The following is a 17,553-nucleotide window of genomic DNA, read 5'->3' as shown; positions in this document are numbered from 1 at the left end:
CTAAAATCATACACAAGCAGCTGTTTTACTGTTGCGGGTAAGAGGATGAATTCTTGCATGTTGAAGAGGTATTTTGTATCTTTGTGGTAAGAGGACCTCAAAACAAAACCTTCCTACTTGAAGAGGAACTATCCATCCTTATTGTCCCTGTCTCAACTTGACAATGCAATGTAGTTTACTCAAATCTGGCCTCGCTTTCTCTCTGGCTATGTGTGGAATCCATCTGAACAGCTGCTTCAGCCTGTGGCACACTCATCTGAATGATGTGAGAGATGAGGGAGGCCTGGGAATCTCCTCAGACACTTAGCCATCATCCTTTTATTTATATATATATATATATGTATATGCCTGTATGACTCATGGTTGCTGTAGGAGGTGTCTCTGAGCAGCTTTCTCGCTCATAGATGTTATCTCACTATTTTCTGTATCAAGAAAACTGCATTACTGTGGAAAACATATTTAAGGCCAACCAACAAAACCAATAGAGATAATCATATTTTTTAAGGCCCTTCCTCTCTCCAAGGTTCAAACGATTCAACCCTCAGCCTTAAAAGGGCTTTTGCTTCCAGAAACTAAAGAAAGGTTTTTCAGGTCAATATTGCTGAGTCTTCAGCCCTGTGTCCAAAAAACCCCTATACTACAGCCTGACCTCAGTGTGCGCACACTTCAGAGAGAGAATCCACCCCCTTCTTGACCCTGCAGCGGTCAGCAAAGACTTGACAAATATTGACTGAGAGAGATGTGTTATGTGATGACAAACCATTTGTGTTCACAGTGCCCCAGGTCCTCAAGAGCTGTACCGAGTTCATCGAGAAACACGGCGTGGTGGATGGCATCTACCGCCTCTCTGGAATCGCCTCCAACATTCAGAAATTACGGTAGAAAACACTCATACAAGCACAGCATAACTCAGTACTCAGTACAACTCAGATCCGTGCAAGCTGCTGTAGTTATATAATGTTATCCCACGGTAGTTGATGATCACACCAGCTCCATGGGAAATTATTGCATCTGTAAAGGAGTAAAAAACCAGGACATCCACTTGTTCCTTATCAACGCTTTTTACTGTCTAACATTGTCGCATCAGGTTAAGGACACTGCAGCATTTATAGTTGTGGCTTGTAAAGTGCAACATGTACTGGATAAGTGAGGAGCTGTTCTTTTTCTCCTGCTTGATTCCAATCTGTTGTAAAAAATTTTAGTTATTTTAGTGCTGACAGAATCTTAATGATTGGAGAGGGGGAAATTGTGTTTTAGTTTCAGTTATCCTTACTTAAAACACTTAAAATATGGTTCATAAAAATTTGCTACAATGAATAGATTATATAATACAAGCAGAGCCTTATTGCAACTAAATATCATCTTCAGATATGGAGGTCATAGAAATGGACAGAGACTAATTACATTAGTAGGATGTGCCATTTTCGATTTTAATATACACATATGTAAATGGCTCTGAGTAAATCTTCACACGAATGTTATAGTTGACACTATGGAGTCACCAGATGTGCCAATATGTTCAAATCACAAGACTGGCTGAATGATGTAGCAGCAAGACGCAGCCTCACTGAGCCTCTATTTGAGGGTTGTGTGTTGGAAGTGTGGATTTCAAACTATGTACCAATTGTACAAATTGTGTTGCTAGGCCAAGTAAAACCAGACTTATGATAAATAATTTACGCCTTTTCTTGCCCCCCGAATAATGTCACATTTGGTGTCCGTCTGGTGCACCAAGGAATGGTAAAAACAGGCTATTCTAAGGAAAAAGCTCACAAGCAAAAAGAAACTTGACACCCCTTTTCCTGTTGGTTGACAAATGGACCACATCAACTAATCAAAAAAATTATATGGCAACAGCACGGAACAGCATTTGGTTGCTAAGGAAAAGGGGAAAGTTTTGTGTGTGTAACAAAAGAGAGAGCAATATGATGCATCTTATTGGGATACCCGACTGTTTTATTTTATTTATATGCTGGGCCCTAGAGGGTTAGAAAACCTTAACTTTGTGTCTTTGAAATTGTAAAATATTAGTAGATCCTCCTTCAGTGTCATCCACACAACATCACATCAGATCTCAGGTACATCCTCAATGTGTCTTGAGTGTGTTTACCCTTGATCTTAAAGATGTCGTCTTGTGATTGGATCTTCTGTGACAGATGTTAACACCAGGCCTGAATAGGGTCTTCCTGCAGATACCTTGGCCGTGTGACACATCACTGTCTTCATGTACAGCTTGATTCCTAACAACTTTGGTTTATTTTAACTTAAATAACATATGTTAAGGTTGAGCTTGTCTTGTCTCCATCCATCAAGCCAGAGTAAACATTTACTCAGATAGTTTTCCTCAGAGTTAGTTTAAGTTTTTCAGTCTGTCTTTGTCTTTCCCTCTCATCAGGCACGAGTTTGACTCTGAACAGATCCCTGACCTTACCAAAGATGTTTACATCCAGGATATCCACTGTGTTGGCTCGCTGTGTAAGCTCTACTTCAGAGAGCTGCCCAACCCCCTGCTCACCTACCAGCTCTATGAGAAATTTTCTGTAAGCAGAGCCCCTGGCAGCACCCAACACTTCTCACACACTTATATCACACCAATTTAATGTGTGGGAACAAGCCTGTTGACTATTAAATCATGTGATTTATTTTTATTATTATTTATTTATTTCTTTTTTACTTTTTAGTTAGGGGTTTGTTTGTTGTTTTTTTTATTTTTTTTTGGGGGGGGGGCTTTCAGACAAATACCCCAAAGGATACTGATGTGGGTGTTGCTGATAATTGAGTGGAAAATTCTACTCTATTGGAAAGAAAGTTAATTTCTGCAATTTATCTAGTAGAGATTCTCTCTGTATTTTAGTAATGAATCAGTTGAAGCCTTTTAAATACTAGCAATCTACTCGACACACCCTGTCATTACAAATGCAGAAAACCACTCTGTGTGACTTGGAATAAAAACTTTTCCAAGCACAACAGAGTTGTCTCTGAGGATGAAGTAAATGTTTGCTGGTTGTTATGGCAGCTAGGGAGAGGAGAGAGGGGAGACTCATGACTCTCTTTAAGTTCCATTTAGTGGTGTGAACCTGGGATGATGTGTGAGGGAGCTTGGTGTTGATGCAGTGGTACACGCCACTTTTTACAGTATTTTCCTATATCATCATCTTGTGCCATGTTTTGACTCTAAAGGAGGCTGTATCAGCAGCAACGGATGAGGAGCGGCTCATCAAGATCCATGATGTCATCCAGCAGCTTCCCCCACCGCATTACAGGTCAGTATGGAGGCATACTGCCCCCCATTGGCAGGCCTGCCTACTGCCAGATTACTGCTCTTATTTCTGTCAAAATAAAAGTTTTTTGTAGAACTAAACTACAGAGAATATAATAAAGCTTGCACATGACATTTAGACTGGTGGTGATTAACAAATGTTTACCATCCTGTGTGAAAGCACATTGATCCAACTTTCTAAGTGGCAGACCCTGTGGATTTGAGCACAGAGTGAAATATTGCTGTTGTGAAGAAGCAGCACTGGCTGTTAGTCTGCACATCACTAGTGGGACCCGATTAAATCTAAATAAATTCATATTTCATTCCTAGGACCCTGGAGTTCCTCATGAGACACCTTTCCCGCCTGGCAACATTCAGCTACATCACCAACATGCACAGCAAGAACCTGGCCATTGTCTGGGCTCCCAATCTGCTGAGGTAGGATGCTGCTCCTTGCTAAAGTCATTTTTGTAATCTTTGTTTTCCAGCGTGTTAATCATCATCTAAAAGCTGCCTCCATTCACAGTAATTTGCCAAAGTTATTCAGATTTTTTCAGATCTGAATAAGCTATGATAGTGGGCGCGCTACCCCAGTGGAGGGATCAAAGCAAATACATATTACACATAATAACGCAAACACATATCAAAGTAATTTTATCCCAGTAGGTAGAGAAGGTTTTTTACTAATCTACTAATCAGAAAGTTGGTGGTTCAATCCTGGTTCCTTCAAAGTACGCTTGAGAATTATATTGAATCCGAATGGCCTTTAGTGTGTGTGTGTGTGTGTGTGTGTGTGTGTGTGTGTGTGTGTGTGTGTGAGAATGTTAGAAGGCCTCTATGGGTGAGTGTGAAGTGCATTTACCAGCTATATTAAATGTAACTATGTATACATTATGAGGTGGACAGGATTAGATTCAGCTAATTTGAAAATGGTCCTAATATTAAATTAAAGTTAGTGTCTTTTTCTGTTGTTGTCAAAGGTCAAAACAGATAGAATCTGCCTGTTTTAGTGGCACAGCAGCCTTCATGGAAGTCAGGATCCAATCAGTGGTGGTGGAATTCATCCTCAACCATGTGGATGTCCTCTTCAGTGCCAAACTCAGCTCGTTAATACGAGAGGGAGCAGGTATGTAGAGACATGAAATACATAAAACTGTCAACCAAATGCTCGCTCCACTGCCAGCTGCTGCTTCTGCTTAATTTATTTCTGTAATTCTGACTATGTACTCATCAACAGGTCACAACTCATTGTCACGACCCAAGTCCCTGCTGGTTTCATCACCTTCCACAAAACTTCTAAGTCTGGAGGAGGCCCAAGCCAGGACTCAGGCTCAGATCAACTCTCCTGTCACAGAAGACAGCAAGTACATTGAAGTTGGCGAAGGTCCAGCTGCCCTGCAGGGCAAGTTCCACACAGTCATCGAGTTTCCCACAGAGAGGTTTGTTGACTCCTTCTTGTTATTAGAGAGCAGCCCACAAGTCCAGTTAATACAAAGTATAATTCCCAAAAACATCTACAAACCATATCAACGTAGAATTTGAGAGGGAAAAAGTTCATATTAATGGGTGACATGTATGACAGCTTAATGCTGGAATGTGTCTTCCTCTAATGGACGGTGGTGGCACTGCAGTTAGTGGGCTGAAAGGACACACTGGATGCCTAACTGTCTGTGGTGTAGTTTTATAAAAGTAATGATGATCTGATTCTACACATAAAGAGTTTTTAAAAACAAATAATAAACATTTGTGTTGCTGATTGTCTTACACCATGTTTTAATTATAGGAAAAGGCCTCCTATTAAATCCAAGAAGTCTCCTGTTGGTAGCTGGCGTTCTTTCTTCAACCTGGGCAAATCTTCTGGAATGTCCAAGCGTAAGCTTCATCGAAATCCCAGTGAGCCAAATGAACTGAAGGCCATGGCTCTTGCTGGTGAGTCCTCCCTCCATAAGTGAATTACAAAGGAGCTCTGAGAGGAATTGTCTAATTAACTGAAAAGGAATACTGACACGGCTTAACCTTCACATTTTAGGAGGCAGAGGAGACACAGCAACATTAAGATCAGCCAAAAGTGAAGAGTCCCTGAGTTCCCTGCATAATGTTGACGGTGAGGGGGTTAGAGTCTTACTCTTGCACACAACTCATTGTTGGCCCTTTTTCAAATGGTTCTGATTATATATCTGTCCTTCTTCAGGCGAGTCCAAGGTATATCGTCCCCGGAGGCCACGCTCCAGCAGCGATGCCCTGTCAGCTTCCTTTAATGGTGAGCTGCTGGACAGCCGGCAGCACTGCAACTCCTACGACAACCTGAACGCCACGGAGGACAGTGATGGAGATGACGGGCCAATCTGTGTGCCTGCCCTCATCTCACCTCCTCGCACTGCGGGTGAAGATGTGGACCTCAGCCCACCTGACATAGGCATGGCCTCGTTGGACTTTGACCCCATGTCTTTCCAGTGTAGTCTACCTGACACCTCCTATGCCTTCCCCTTAGATGACTCACCAGCTGGGGCCGCGGCCTCCACGTTTAAGAGGAGCCCTGGCAGCATTTGCAGCAAAAGCAATGGCTCTGATATTTCTGCCTCCTTTCTTGGCAGCTTGACCAACCCCTTATTGTCCACAGACTTCAGTCCAGCTACTGAGGAGAACGTGGAAAGGAAGAGAATGACCACTTCCTATTCTTACACTGACAAACCCACACAGGCTGTGACACCTATTAAATGTGGAAAGGCTGCTAGTATGACAATTTTTTCTACTTCAGAACTTTTCTCCACAGAGATATGTGACAAGAATACAACTGGACAGTCTGTGCATCCACAGCCATTATCTACCCCTGTAAAACCCAAGGACTCTCCTCCTCTTATGGGAAGCGTGCTCCTGAGGGAAGTTGAGCCATCACTAAGTGAAGCTTTCCAAATGGAATTGCACTCCAAACTGGCATCCTTTGACAGTGTGGACAGCCAAGAGCTGAAGGGAGAGGACAACAAACAGCAGGCAGCAGCTGTCAGCAGCCAAAAGCACCAAGGTAAGAAGGGAAATTTTGGCCATGTTTCTCGCTGTCCTAATATTTTACTATGTAGAGTGATGTGTATATAATGCATTGATCTGTGCAATTGTCTCTTTCTACATGGAGTCTCCCAGGATTTCATCTTTAGATAAATGTAGTCAAATGATTTCTGAGGGCCATACTAAACGTTCCCGCCTTTTCCCACTGTTGAAGCACCTTAAACTCCGCCTGCCTCTTGTATCTTTACTTTACCTTCCACTCTTTTGTTTTTTCATTCATCAACTCTAGCTCCCTTGTGTTTTTGTGTCCCTGATAGGAGTCGTAGCTCTGGACTCTTCAAAGGATCTAAAACCTTATTCCCTCAGCTCTACAGCTCCCACCTCTGCCCCTCCTCCTCCCCCTCCTAAAAATGCTGCCCGCATGTTGGCCCTGGCCCTCGCCGAGTCTGCCCACCAGGTTTCAATCCACTCTCAGTCAAGTTCTTCTGAGCCCCCAAAATTGCTGCCCTTTCAGCAGTCGCAGGAGGCCACTAAATCCCAGGACTTGCCACATTTCCCTCCCTCTGGGGAGAGCGCTGAACAAGGAAGCTCCCCACCACCAAACAACACTGCACCAACTGTCGATCCAGTGCCATCTGCTCCAACATCTAGTCCTCCAGTCAAACTGCAGCCAACAGAGTTAACCAACACAGTTCCCAAGTCATCAGACAGTCCCAAGCCCCCCAGAAGTCCTCCTCGAACACAGCCACGTGGAGACCCCAGCCCGCCAGACACTCCTCTTTACAAGTGCACAACACTTTCTAGTTCAGTCAGCCCGACGTCTCCAACCAAGAGAAGTCCAGAGAGGCAGCAGCCTGTTGTGGGACATATCCCAGTCCATACCAGCTCATGTATTTCCATTCCATCTACCACACCTGCTGGCAGCTGCAAAGACACTGGAGTCCTACCTCAGCCTGTTCCTGAGGTATGTGTCACACTGTTCTGATAACGAGTGCTTACAATTCATCTCCACTGCATGAAGTTAGTGAACGAGTGAGCTGTGGAGGGAGTACCAAATGATTGGTGCTTATAAATTCATTGATAATTACATGATAAAATTGATACCACGTTCAAGTCTGCTAGTTACAAATTAATATGAAGCGACCATGAGACTATTATCTTAGATTGTTGTAATATAAAAATTGGAATTGAAATTGGAGTCAAGACGTTTATCTCATGTTGCTTGTCTGGACCATAGTCTTCTCTTCACTCACAGAGCCACGTGTCAATAGATAAATTACCACTGTGTTGAAGGTTTAAGTTATTTGTTTGGATTTCTGCATGTAATGTTTTAGAATATCCACAGATCTAGTTGTTTACTGCACAATGCATCTACTATTTGTAATCCAACAGTAAGCAATAATCCTTAAAGCTATAAAACACAGAGGTAAAAAGATTTAAAAAAAAAAACTTGTTAGGGTATAGAAATTCCAAATCTAATGTATGTGATACAGCTGCTGCTTTAGGGAAATATCCTAGTAACCAGATAGCTAACTGAGGTATGTGCTGCAGCAATTCTCCGCTTGTTGATTGTAAATTCCTAAGTTTATAAGAATCTCTCTTGTCGTGTTTTACTCAGGTCAAATTGGAAGATTCTACTCCTCCCCAAGTCCTTTCAAAACCATCAGAATTGCCACCTCCAGTGGCTCAGAAGCCTAAAAAGCAGGCTTCCACAGTGCTCCAACATCAAACACAAGCTCAGATACAGGCTCAACTTCCAGTACAGCCTCCACCCCAAACACAGCCCCATACGCAGTCTCAGACACAAGGCCAACCCCAGCCTCCGACGCTCTCAAAAGCCAGCGCAAGAGTCACCCCCACCACTGCAGAGCCTCTTGAGAAGCCTTGGGAGGCCATTAAGCCTGTGCAGCCCCACACAGAGTCAGAAAAGTACCACGACTCCTACGGACCCAAACCTCCAGCCCCTCCCTTACGCACCATTGAGAGCAAACTGGCCACCGCAGCGCTCAGCCAAACCGAAGCCTCCTATCACATCCTGGATGATGGTTCGGTGCCTGGCCATCATGAGGACACTGTGCCTCATCATCCTCTTTCTCCTCGTAAATCATCCATGCCCCAGCCTACCTACCTGTACCATGCTAAAGCAGATCCAGTTTTAATAGAACCTCAAGGAGCTGCATATTACCACCAGCGGCCTGTTGCTCTGGGCCCACAGTCCATGCCACACCACTACCGGCCAGACAGCGTCCCCCCACACCTCTCATATGTGTCCAAGTCTGAACCTCAGATACCTTACAGTGCCCGAATAGACAACAGATACAGCACTTTAGGCCCCAGGTCCTACCACCACTCCATGAAGTCCAGAGGAAACCCCCGTAGTGTGTTTGTATCTCCAGGGCAAGGGCCTCAGAGTTACAGCCATGACAGAAATCATGGCTATCCCACCATCCGCAGAGTGCACTCACTCCATGTTCCTTCCACTGTCCGCTCAGTGCCCATCCAAAGGACTGAGGTTCCTCCGGACGATGACATGTTCTTCTACCACCGGCCCATCTATCAGTGCAAAGCCTACCAGCAGCCCCCGCAGCAATCTTCACAGGCCGACTACCATGTGACTCAGCTGCAGCCTTACTTTGAGAATGGGCGGGTCCAGTATCGCTACAGCCCGTACTCTGGTTCAAGCCCTTTGGAGACACCTTACTATGACATTGACCCTTACGGCACCATCCGAATCCGGCACTTCCACTCCTACAGCAACCGAGAACCAGGAGCCGTTGCCAGCCGGCCAGGGGGAAAAGCGACTGGGTACCACTACCTTGCTCGCCACATTATCCCGCCTGGGAAGGAGCACAGCTTTGTGAGCAGGGACATGCCCCCTGGCCATGGCACTAAGGAGGCTGCTGCTTATCTCTCTTGGGACCCAGAAGAGTCAGAAAGGCTCCGCATGCACTCCATCCGCAGGGAGAGCCGGGCCAGACAGAGGATTAAAGGCCCTGTTCTCTCTCAGTACGACAACGTTGGTTTGTTCACACCAGCAGATATATCAGGCTATGAAACTCTACACCTGCGCAGTAAATCTGATCCAGGTAAAACTGTGCTGGTGGCAGCCGATGGCAAAGATGGCCACTACCTCCCCAGACATATGGTGTCAGACCCTGAGGTCCTCATGTACATGGAGACTGACAAGCACGTCCAGGGAAATGTAGTGAGTGACAAGTCTGATGGACTTTCCAAGCAAAGCAATTCCAAAAAATGCCAATCCTCTCACTCCCTTCCTGCTACTCTGAGCCACAGCCTCTCCCAGAAGCAGGAGGGTGGCCGACATGAGCCCAAGTATGAGACTGGAGACGATAAGCTGGGAGGAGACGGCAGCAAGTCTAAACACTGGCAGCAGGAGCATCCCAACAAGAGGAACTTCCAACCACGGTACGAGTGCTCTGAATCCGACCACCACCAAACTAAAGTGAAAACAGCAAGCAGCTACCACAGTACAGACAACCAGCAGTCAGCTTCCAGGGAACAACTTGGCCGCTCCAAACCGGAGCGATCTCACAGTGTCCGAGAGCAGCCTCATTATAACCAGGGCAAACCTGACCTGGACAGAGACTACTCATATCATAAACACAGCACCAAAACAGTGCAGTCCCACTATGATAACTTGGACGATTACCACCCGGTACCTCAACCTCAGGCCCCTGTTCAAAAACGTGGAGGCTCTGGCTCCTATCCTGCCCCAGGATTCTCTGTGAGCCACAGCAACAGAGCATACTCCACAGCACTGGGCCAGGGAGCCTTTATCCAGACTGACCTGGCCATGCCAAGGCCAGAGACAGAGATACGTACGGAATGAAATGAGCGTGGGGAGTGTGTGTGTGAAATTATCCTTAGCTGAAGAAGAAAGACTCTGGTGAGTTATGGTGACTTGAGCAGCCTCTGCAGGACAGGGGACTGTCGCATTACCAATATTTTTGCCCCTCTGTATTTTTAAAGAATTGTAAAGAATATTATAAGACTTTTTACACAAAGTCCTGAATGTACCTATAGTTACTTTCCAAGAAGTCATATTATTGTGACTGCTTGAGACAGTAGTCAGTCAATAATGCATATAATATTAAAGACGTACGGTACTTTGAACAGGCACCATGAAAATTATATATATATATATATGTGTATATATACATATATATATGTATATATACACACATACATATGTATATGTACCATTTTCATGGTGATATAGTAGAATCTGTAGTAAAAGGGATTTTTTTTTTTCTTTTTCTTTTTTTAGGTGTGGCGTTGGGTATAGGCATAAACTGGGATTAAAGTTTGCATTTTAGAAATGCATGCACTCTTTACTTTTGTCAGAACAGTTCTGTGTCGTTAACTATCCATTGCGTTCTTTCTGGATGTTACAGCACAAGTTATTGAAGCAGTGAACATGTATGTCACCACACCATCCCTCAGCTAATACACACACAAGTAGGCGACATATTGTGTCCATGTTTGTCGTGAAGAATCCGACTGAGTGTGAGGATTGACACAGAACAGCAATGGGTTACTTTCAGTTAATATAGTGGTGATCAATGTCTTCTTTTCTCTGTGAATGTGCCATTTTATGTAACTTTGCTATAAACAGATTTCAATGACTTCTAATGGAATGTTTTGGTATTTGTCTGTTCTTCAGTCAAAGAGGGACCAAATGGCTTGGCGCAGTTCTTGCACATAACAGGATAAAGTGGGGAAGATGGATGTATGCGTGTTGTAGCTTGAGATGTGTAAGAGATTGTTTAAATTTCTCACTACATTCATGGTACTTTCATGAACTGGAACTAGAGCTGAGCAAAGCGTCCTCCAAAACGATGAGGTGAGGGCCATGTTGCCATTGCTTTGTAGATTTAAAAAAAAAAAAAAAAACAACTTGGTGACGAGCCTTAAATTCTATTCCTACAAACCTTATTTTGTGTTCTATCATTGTCATACAAATCTGTTCTCATACTGCACAGTTATATTTAAGGTCACTTTGGATAATTCTTGTCAGTTCAGGCATAGCTGGCAACTTCAACTCACTGGTTCTGAATTCAAAACAATGAGGGATGGGAATGTTTTTTGTTGTTGGTGTTTTGTTTTATTTTACTTTTTTTTTTTTTATCTGGGATGGGTTTGTTTTTTGTTTTTTTTCAGGCTGGAAATCAATGTATAATACATTCAACTGGCATTGTACTCCATGCCCTTTTGTTTCTCCATAATTGAGCGATCACCATATGTTTCCAATATGTCTAAATCCAGGTTGTACTCTGTAACTTTTGACTTCTATATCGCTTGCAGGTTTTGCTCCTCTTGCCTTATCTTAAGCCTCTACCTTTTTAGATGGGGTGTTGAAGTAAGGCACTGTGTACTTGAATGTGAAAACACTCTTGTCTCAAACTAAGGGTATCTAAAGTTAGATATGAAACAAATAAAACTGTTCAGGAATAGCTATGATCCATGTCTTTTAATATGTGCATGATATTTCTAATACAGCTCTGCATTATTCTGACTCACAGCTTCTCAATCAAAACGTACATTAACTGCATGAGACATAAATGAGTAGTTATAAAGCCAAATTTATAGTGTTTAAAGTAATTTCATAGGAATGTCTTTGACTCAAAGGAAGAGGTTTATCCTCAATAATTATTGATCACAGTTGCACGACATAATCCCTGAGTCCTGCTTTGAGGAAATAAAGGACACAGCATTCTGTTGATCCTTCTGACCAGACTTCCTGTTTCCAGCATCAGTGGAAAGCGCTGTTGACATGTATTTGTGTATTAACAATTACACATTATGGGATTGCACAGTCTGTATAAACCGTTTCAAACTAGTTAAATACTGGTTCAACATTACATGCATTATATATTGCTACTTACAAGGCCCCTGATAACTTAACTTCTCCATCAAACATATCATTCCAAACTAACTTGATACATATTCCTATCCGCGCCTTAACTTATTCATTGTAAAAAAAAAAATAAAAAAGAAATAGGAGGGAAGATTCAGCTGGCAAGTAGAACATCTGTAAATGCAGCCGTTATTTAACATTAATCTATCCTGACCAAAGTGAGAAGAAAAATTCTCTACAGGGATTCATATTTCCATTACAGAATTCAAATGGGTTTCTGTAAAATTCTTCCTTCACTTCCTGACACTTTACGGAGAAAAACGAATCTCAAAGCAAGACAATGAGATGAAAACCTTTAACTCTGCATGTATCCAATATATGATGATGTGACTTCACATCAATCAAAAAATCAGGTCACATCATGGGGCTCTACAATGATAAGAAAAATCATTTGACTGTTGTAGGTGTCAAACATTCATCAAAACATGAAGTTTGAGCTCATGCTTTGCACCTAAAAGTGCATATTTTGATCGGCAGGTCAAACAAGTTCACTGGATAAGCAGATGTTACTCATACATGATCTCAGCTATGATGTGGATACATAAATAAAAATGTTTGTTTTCATCTGTACATTCACAGGAAAAACTTCAACAAGTTTTTTTTTTTTCCAATCTGTTCTTCTTTTTCTTATTCACGTTTGAAAGACTTCTTTTTTTAAATCAAATAAAATTCTGTAAATAATTCAATTACTCATATTAGCAGCAATTTAATTCTAATCTAAAACACACTAAAACATTGGCCTGTTTATTATTTTTTGTTAATTCAAACAAGATGTACGGAAAGGAGGAAGGAAGAAGGAGAAACTTTACTGATTATATCTGACATATTTCTTTAGTAAATGTGCACATTTTTCTTTCAGTTGGTACACAGATACACAACCGAAAAAAATCTAAATCTAATTGACATGGCCAGTAAACCGGTATAACCAAATTACAACTATCTGCTACGTTACATGCGATCCAATTCAAGCAGAGAACACAATTTCGTGTCTGTTAGACTGTTTTGTTTTTTTTTTAAGTTGCTTCTTTTTCCAAGTAAGTAGGGTTACATATTGCTTCAACACTGGCCAAAATATATTTTCAGTGTGTCTCATATTTTCTATGGTTCTTTGTGACTTTAAAAAAAAAAAAAAATTATTTATTTTTTTTTTCTCTTTATTATTTCGTGGTTCTTTCTTTTCGAAAATGTAGTTCAAGTCTCTGGTCTTCTCGAACATCCGTTTTGTTTTTGTTTTGTTTAGTTGTGTCTTGTGTGTTTGTGTTTGTGTAAAAGGTCAAAAACACTATCAACACTCACAGCTAACATGATAGAATAATAAAATTGTACATATTTATTATAATCATATTGCTCCGTTGCAGTGGCGAACAACAGCGTTAACAACTAAAACGACCCATCCGAAGAAATCGAGCTCCAATGTTTACAAATGCAGGCAGTTGCATTATGGGAGACAGATGATTGACACGGCCGCCATTTTGCTCCTGCTCTCCCTGCTTCCATTGTGTGAGAGATAGTAAATATCTGACACTGCCAGACAAGCACAACACACTTGTATTCCTGCGAGGAAAAGACATTAAATTCAGCCCGGTAAGTTAGAAATTGTTCATACTTCTTAGTCCATGGAATACTATTCACCGTTTAGCGGTGAAAATGAGACAGATGAGGTAGTTTTGGCGCTGAAATGGCGTGTTATTTCGACGCTGTGTTGGGGGAGAAAAGGTAGCTGCCTGCTGCCCGGGCAGGGAGAAGAAGGGCTCCGTTCTTCTCTGCTCTCTATCTGCTCCACTCTCAGCGGCGGCTTCTCTGTGGCCGCTCCGCCTCAGACAAAGCAGCTTCATTCACCCGTGACTCTTTTCTGGTTGCTGCACTTGTCTACTACATTTTGTGGGTAGTCTGGTGTGTGCGCGTTTAGGGATTTGGAAGAAAAACGTCAAAGTTTACGTCCCGGTCGTCGTCTGTGTGTTGGCCGCTTCATTCGGTCTGCGGCCATAATCTTGCGGTAAGGGGCGGGGCTAATGCCTCTGGTCCCGCCTGGGAGATGCATGATGGAATTTCATTGGTCTGTGGCTACGACATTGGCCCGGCGGATTGGTGCGTTTCACAGCAGTGACCTGTACTGCGGTGTGATTCGTTTAGCTGCGAGCTGCCGCCGTCCGGACTGGCTCGGTGCGCTCTGTTTGTGCAGCTGCCGAAGCCGAGGAAAAGTTTTCCCAGGCGGCTCTGTGACCAACATCTGGACTCTGAGCTGGATGGAGAAACTGATCGCTCTCCCTGCTGGTTGAATGACGGCTGCTGACCGTGAAGAGACGGGCATGATGGCGATATCTGACAGTCAAACACTGATGATAAACTAGGGTGTTCATATTTTGATTTCTAAAAAATAGGACACTCAGCCCGGCCTCGAGATACTAAAATGATACATGACGTTGACTTAAAGATGCCATTGAATTAGAAGTAGAAGTATGACTCCCCTGTATGGATAGAAAACTGGATAGAATGGATTGAAAATTCAGTCAGGACAGTCATGAATTTATAAATCCCCCCCAGACGCCCAGACAGGACATGAAAAGTGGACATGTCCGGGCAAAAGTGGACGTTTGGTCAGCATATGATTAACAGTAGGAAGAGTCCTCCATCTCAACATTGATGCTCAATGGACTGACATTCAATCTGAAGCTTTTTGCTAGTGAGGAAGGACCTCTTATTAGTTGAAAGGGAAATGAGCTGTAATTTTTGTTTATCAACTGCAGCACTGGGGTTAATAGGTATCTGTATAAAAGTACATGTTTGTACGGTTTATTTGGTTATCTATCAGGATTAATTATTGATGCATTGAGAGCGAGTAGTTTGTAAGTTTCAGGGCTCCAGACTTAGTGTTCACATTAAGGCAGCATTGACTGTACCCATCATCACGATGATCGCCCATGGTAATAGAGCAGAAACATTGTGGATGTAATAATAATGTGAAAGAAATTATAATCAGAGGTTACACAAAACAGCTTCTCCAAGGTCCGTGAGAAGAACGTCAGTAGGATCAAAATAATGTATGTTTTTCTTCTTTCAACATCCCCTTCAGGTGATACCGTGTTGTAATGGCTCGTACCAAGCAGACTGCTCGTAAGTCCACTGGAGGAAAAGCTCCTCGTAAGCAGCTGGCAACCAAAGCTGCCCGAAAGAGCGCCCCCTCCACCGGTGGAGTGAAGAAGCCGCATCGTTACAGGTGCTTCACAAGTTATCTCGTTATCTTTAGTAACAAAGTGCTCTGAAAATTTTCAATAAAATAATGGATCCAGATTTTTCTTGAACGCTTGATTTACTGAAACCTTTTGTTTGGACTAAATGCAGTATTTGTTTAATTGGCAATATTAAAGTTATCTACATCTACATGTCCACTGTGCAATTGCAAGTTGTTTGTTGGGTTGTATAACTACATTTATTTTCTATTAATGGAGCTGCTCAGTGCCCAAACCTTCTAGATCAGAGTCATCAACAAAAGGAAACATTACATAGGGATAGATCAATTTTGAAGTGTTCAATGTATTCCTGCATTTGAAAGTCACTTCAGAAAACCTTTTTTCTTTCTCATTTGTCAGTTTAGTTTAAAATATTTTAAATGTGTGGAAAGTTAGTTCATATATATATATATTCATATATTCATGCTGGGTTGTGTGTGTACTAGACCCGGTACTGTGGCTTTGAGAGAGATCCGTCGATACCAGAAGTCCACTGAGCTGCTGATCCGCAAGCTGCCCTTCCAGCGCCTGGTGAGGGAGATTGCTCAGGACTTCAAGACCGACCTGCGTTTCCAGAGTGCCGCCATTGGAGCCCTGCAGGTGTGTGTGTGTGTTTGTCTGCGCACACAAAATATACAAATAAAGACACAATAGTATGTTATTGAAACCTTAACAATAACACAGCTCTCATGTTATTCTGCCTGCAGGAGGCCAGTGAGGCGTACCTGGTGGGTCTGTTTGAGGACACTAACCTGTGTGCCATCCATGCCAAGCGTGTCACCATCATGCCCAAAGACATCCAGCTGGCACGCCGCATCCGTGGAGAGCGCGCTTAGACTGCCTCGTCAATATTTCACCCCTGTCCTGTTTTTCTTTACCTGTCCCTCCACTCCTTTCTTCACTCTTCCCCACCCACCCACCTCCACGCAGCCCCTTCATGCTCTCTCCCCAGCCTGCCCAGCTTCTCAGTAGACTTTAGAGTAATCTTGGTTATGAAGCGATAGAAATATGTTGAAGTCTGGTCTCTTATAGGTTTTTGTCTTCACCAAATGTTTAAGGGTACCTTTTTGTGCATGTAAAAGGTTTAGCAGATCAGACACGTCTACACACACACTCAAACAGGCATCACTGGTTCAGAACATAATTCACCTGGATATTTCTGGGGCGCAAGTTTGGTAGTAGTAAACTGTGTGTTAAAGCAAAGGGATGTGTCCGAGGGGCTAGTCTGCTTAAGGGGAGCTGCAACTTCCACAGCAGGGTGCTATTATAACTAGCCCTGAGGCCTCAACCCATCACAATGCCTCTTCCCCTCCCAGCCAGTCCGTCCCTCTACACCCCACCTCCCCTCTCACTGTACCTGTTGGGTCCACCTCCTCCACCTCTGATCTGCAGTGGGGGGGTGGAGGGGTGCTGGTCTGTTGGTTTGTAGGTGTGGATATGTGTACTCTGATCTTCCAAACCACTTGTACTCAACAAACAAGAATCTCTTGCTTAAGAATATTGATTATCGTTGTGGATATGGTGTCTATTTTTTTTACACATATAAGTCATGGATGACCATCTCTTCTTAACCACTTCCAAAATTATCAAAACAAGACAAAAAGCAATTTATATTGTCAACATGGTTGTTAGGTTGTTGTTTTGTTTGTTTGTTTGTTTGTTTTACAGTGATCTGGTTTGTTATAGAAAATCAGAAAGGGCTTCTTTGTTTTCCAAGACAACTTGTATTCTAAAGGCAACCACACTAAGGTGATGGTGTATTATCTCCTCATCTCTTCAATTTAATTGTTCACTGTAGAACAGTCACGACATATTATTCTCTCTCTCTTCACTGATAAGCATTGGACTTTTCACAACAATATGAATTAACGTAGTGAACGTTACACTCTGCATGTTAAGGGTCTGTGTCTCCTGCACACTGTAGATCTGAGCATATAATCTGTTCCCTTTCTCAAAATTTGTGATACACAATATAACCTCATATTTGTTTTCTTTTATATTTTTCTTATTCCTTGAGATTTTCAGACGTATAAATAAGCTGATCTTTGTATTTTCCAAATTTCTCATATTATGGTGGTAATAAATAGGTGTTAAAACAAAACAATCTGATCTGTTGTGATTTC

The 17,553-nt window shown here is 42.6% G+C and overlaps 2 protein-coding genes across 6 annotated transcripts in view; both read left to right on the top strand.

The window, feature by feature from the left end:
• Positions 1-11,187, top strand: part of arhgap32b (Rho GTPase activating protein 32b) — a 66,636-nt gene extending 55,449 nt beyond the window's left edge. For all 5 annotated transcript variants that reach the window (XM_029519323.1, XM_029519322.1, XM_029519321.1 and 2 more), the window contains 11 exons: positions 776-878; positions 2,396-2,540; positions 3,181-3,263; positions 3,590-3,697; positions 4,240-4,385; positions 4,497-4,698; positions 5,043-5,188; positions 5,289-5,363; positions 5,451-6,281; positions 6,580-7,226; positions 7,881-11,187. In XM_029519323.1, the coding sequence (XP_029375183.1) occupies positions 776-878; positions 2,396-2,540; positions 3,181-3,263; positions 3,590-3,697; positions 4,240-4,385; positions 4,497-4,698; positions 5,043-5,188; positions 5,289-5,363; positions 5,451-6,281; positions 6,580-7,226; positions 7,881-10,112 (4,718 nt within the window). In that variant the 3' untranslated portion in view covers positions 10,113-11,187. The remainder of the gene's footprint in view (positions 1-775; positions 879-2,395; positions 2,541-3,180; positions 3,264-3,589; positions 3,698-4,239; positions 4,386-4,496; positions 4,699-5,042; positions 5,189-5,288; positions 5,364-5,450; positions 6,282-6,579; positions 7,227-7,880) is intronic.
• A 2,463-nt stretch (positions 11,188-13,650) lies between these two features.
• h3f3c (H3 histone, family 3C) lies at positions 13,651-17,531 on the top strand. Its single transcript, XM_029519265.1, has 4 exons — positions 13,651-13,784; positions 15,274-15,417; positions 15,877-16,030; positions 16,138-17,531. The coding sequence occupies exons 2-4, from the start codon at positions 15,290-15,292 to the stop codon at positions 16,264-16,266; spliced, it is 411 nt and encodes a 136-aa protein (XP_029375125.1). The 5' UTR covers positions 13,651-13,784; positions 15,274-15,289; the 3' UTR covers positions 16,267-17,531.
• The last annotated feature ends 22 nt before the right edge of the window (positions 17,532-17,553 follow it).

Source organism: Echeneis naucrates, chromosome 14 (assembly GCF_900963305.1).
Source record: "Echeneis naucrates chromosome 14, fEcheNa1.1, whole genome shotgun sequence".
Taxonomy (NCBI): Eukaryota; Metazoa; Chordata; class Actinopteri; order Carangiformes; family Echeneidae; genus Echeneis; species Echeneis naucrates.
The sequence above is the reverse complement of the archived record's forward strand: the minus strand, read 5'-3'. Positions and strand labels throughout refer to the sequence as shown.

Bases quoted from the DNA above. Each gene is read 5' to 3' on its own strand.
- h3f3c (XM_029519265.1), top strand. From the start codon at position 15,290: ATGGCTCGTACCAAGCAGACTGCTCGTAAGTCCACTGGAGGAAAAGCT. The intron at 15,418-15,876 runs GTGCTTCACAAG...TGTGTGTACTAG, and splicing joins AAGAAGCCGCATCGTTACAG to ACCCGGTACTGTGGCTTTGA. The intron at 16,031-16,137 runs GTGTGTGTGTGT...TTCTGCCTGCAG, and splicing joins CCGCCATTGGAGCCCTGCAG to GAGGCCAGTGAGGCGTACCT.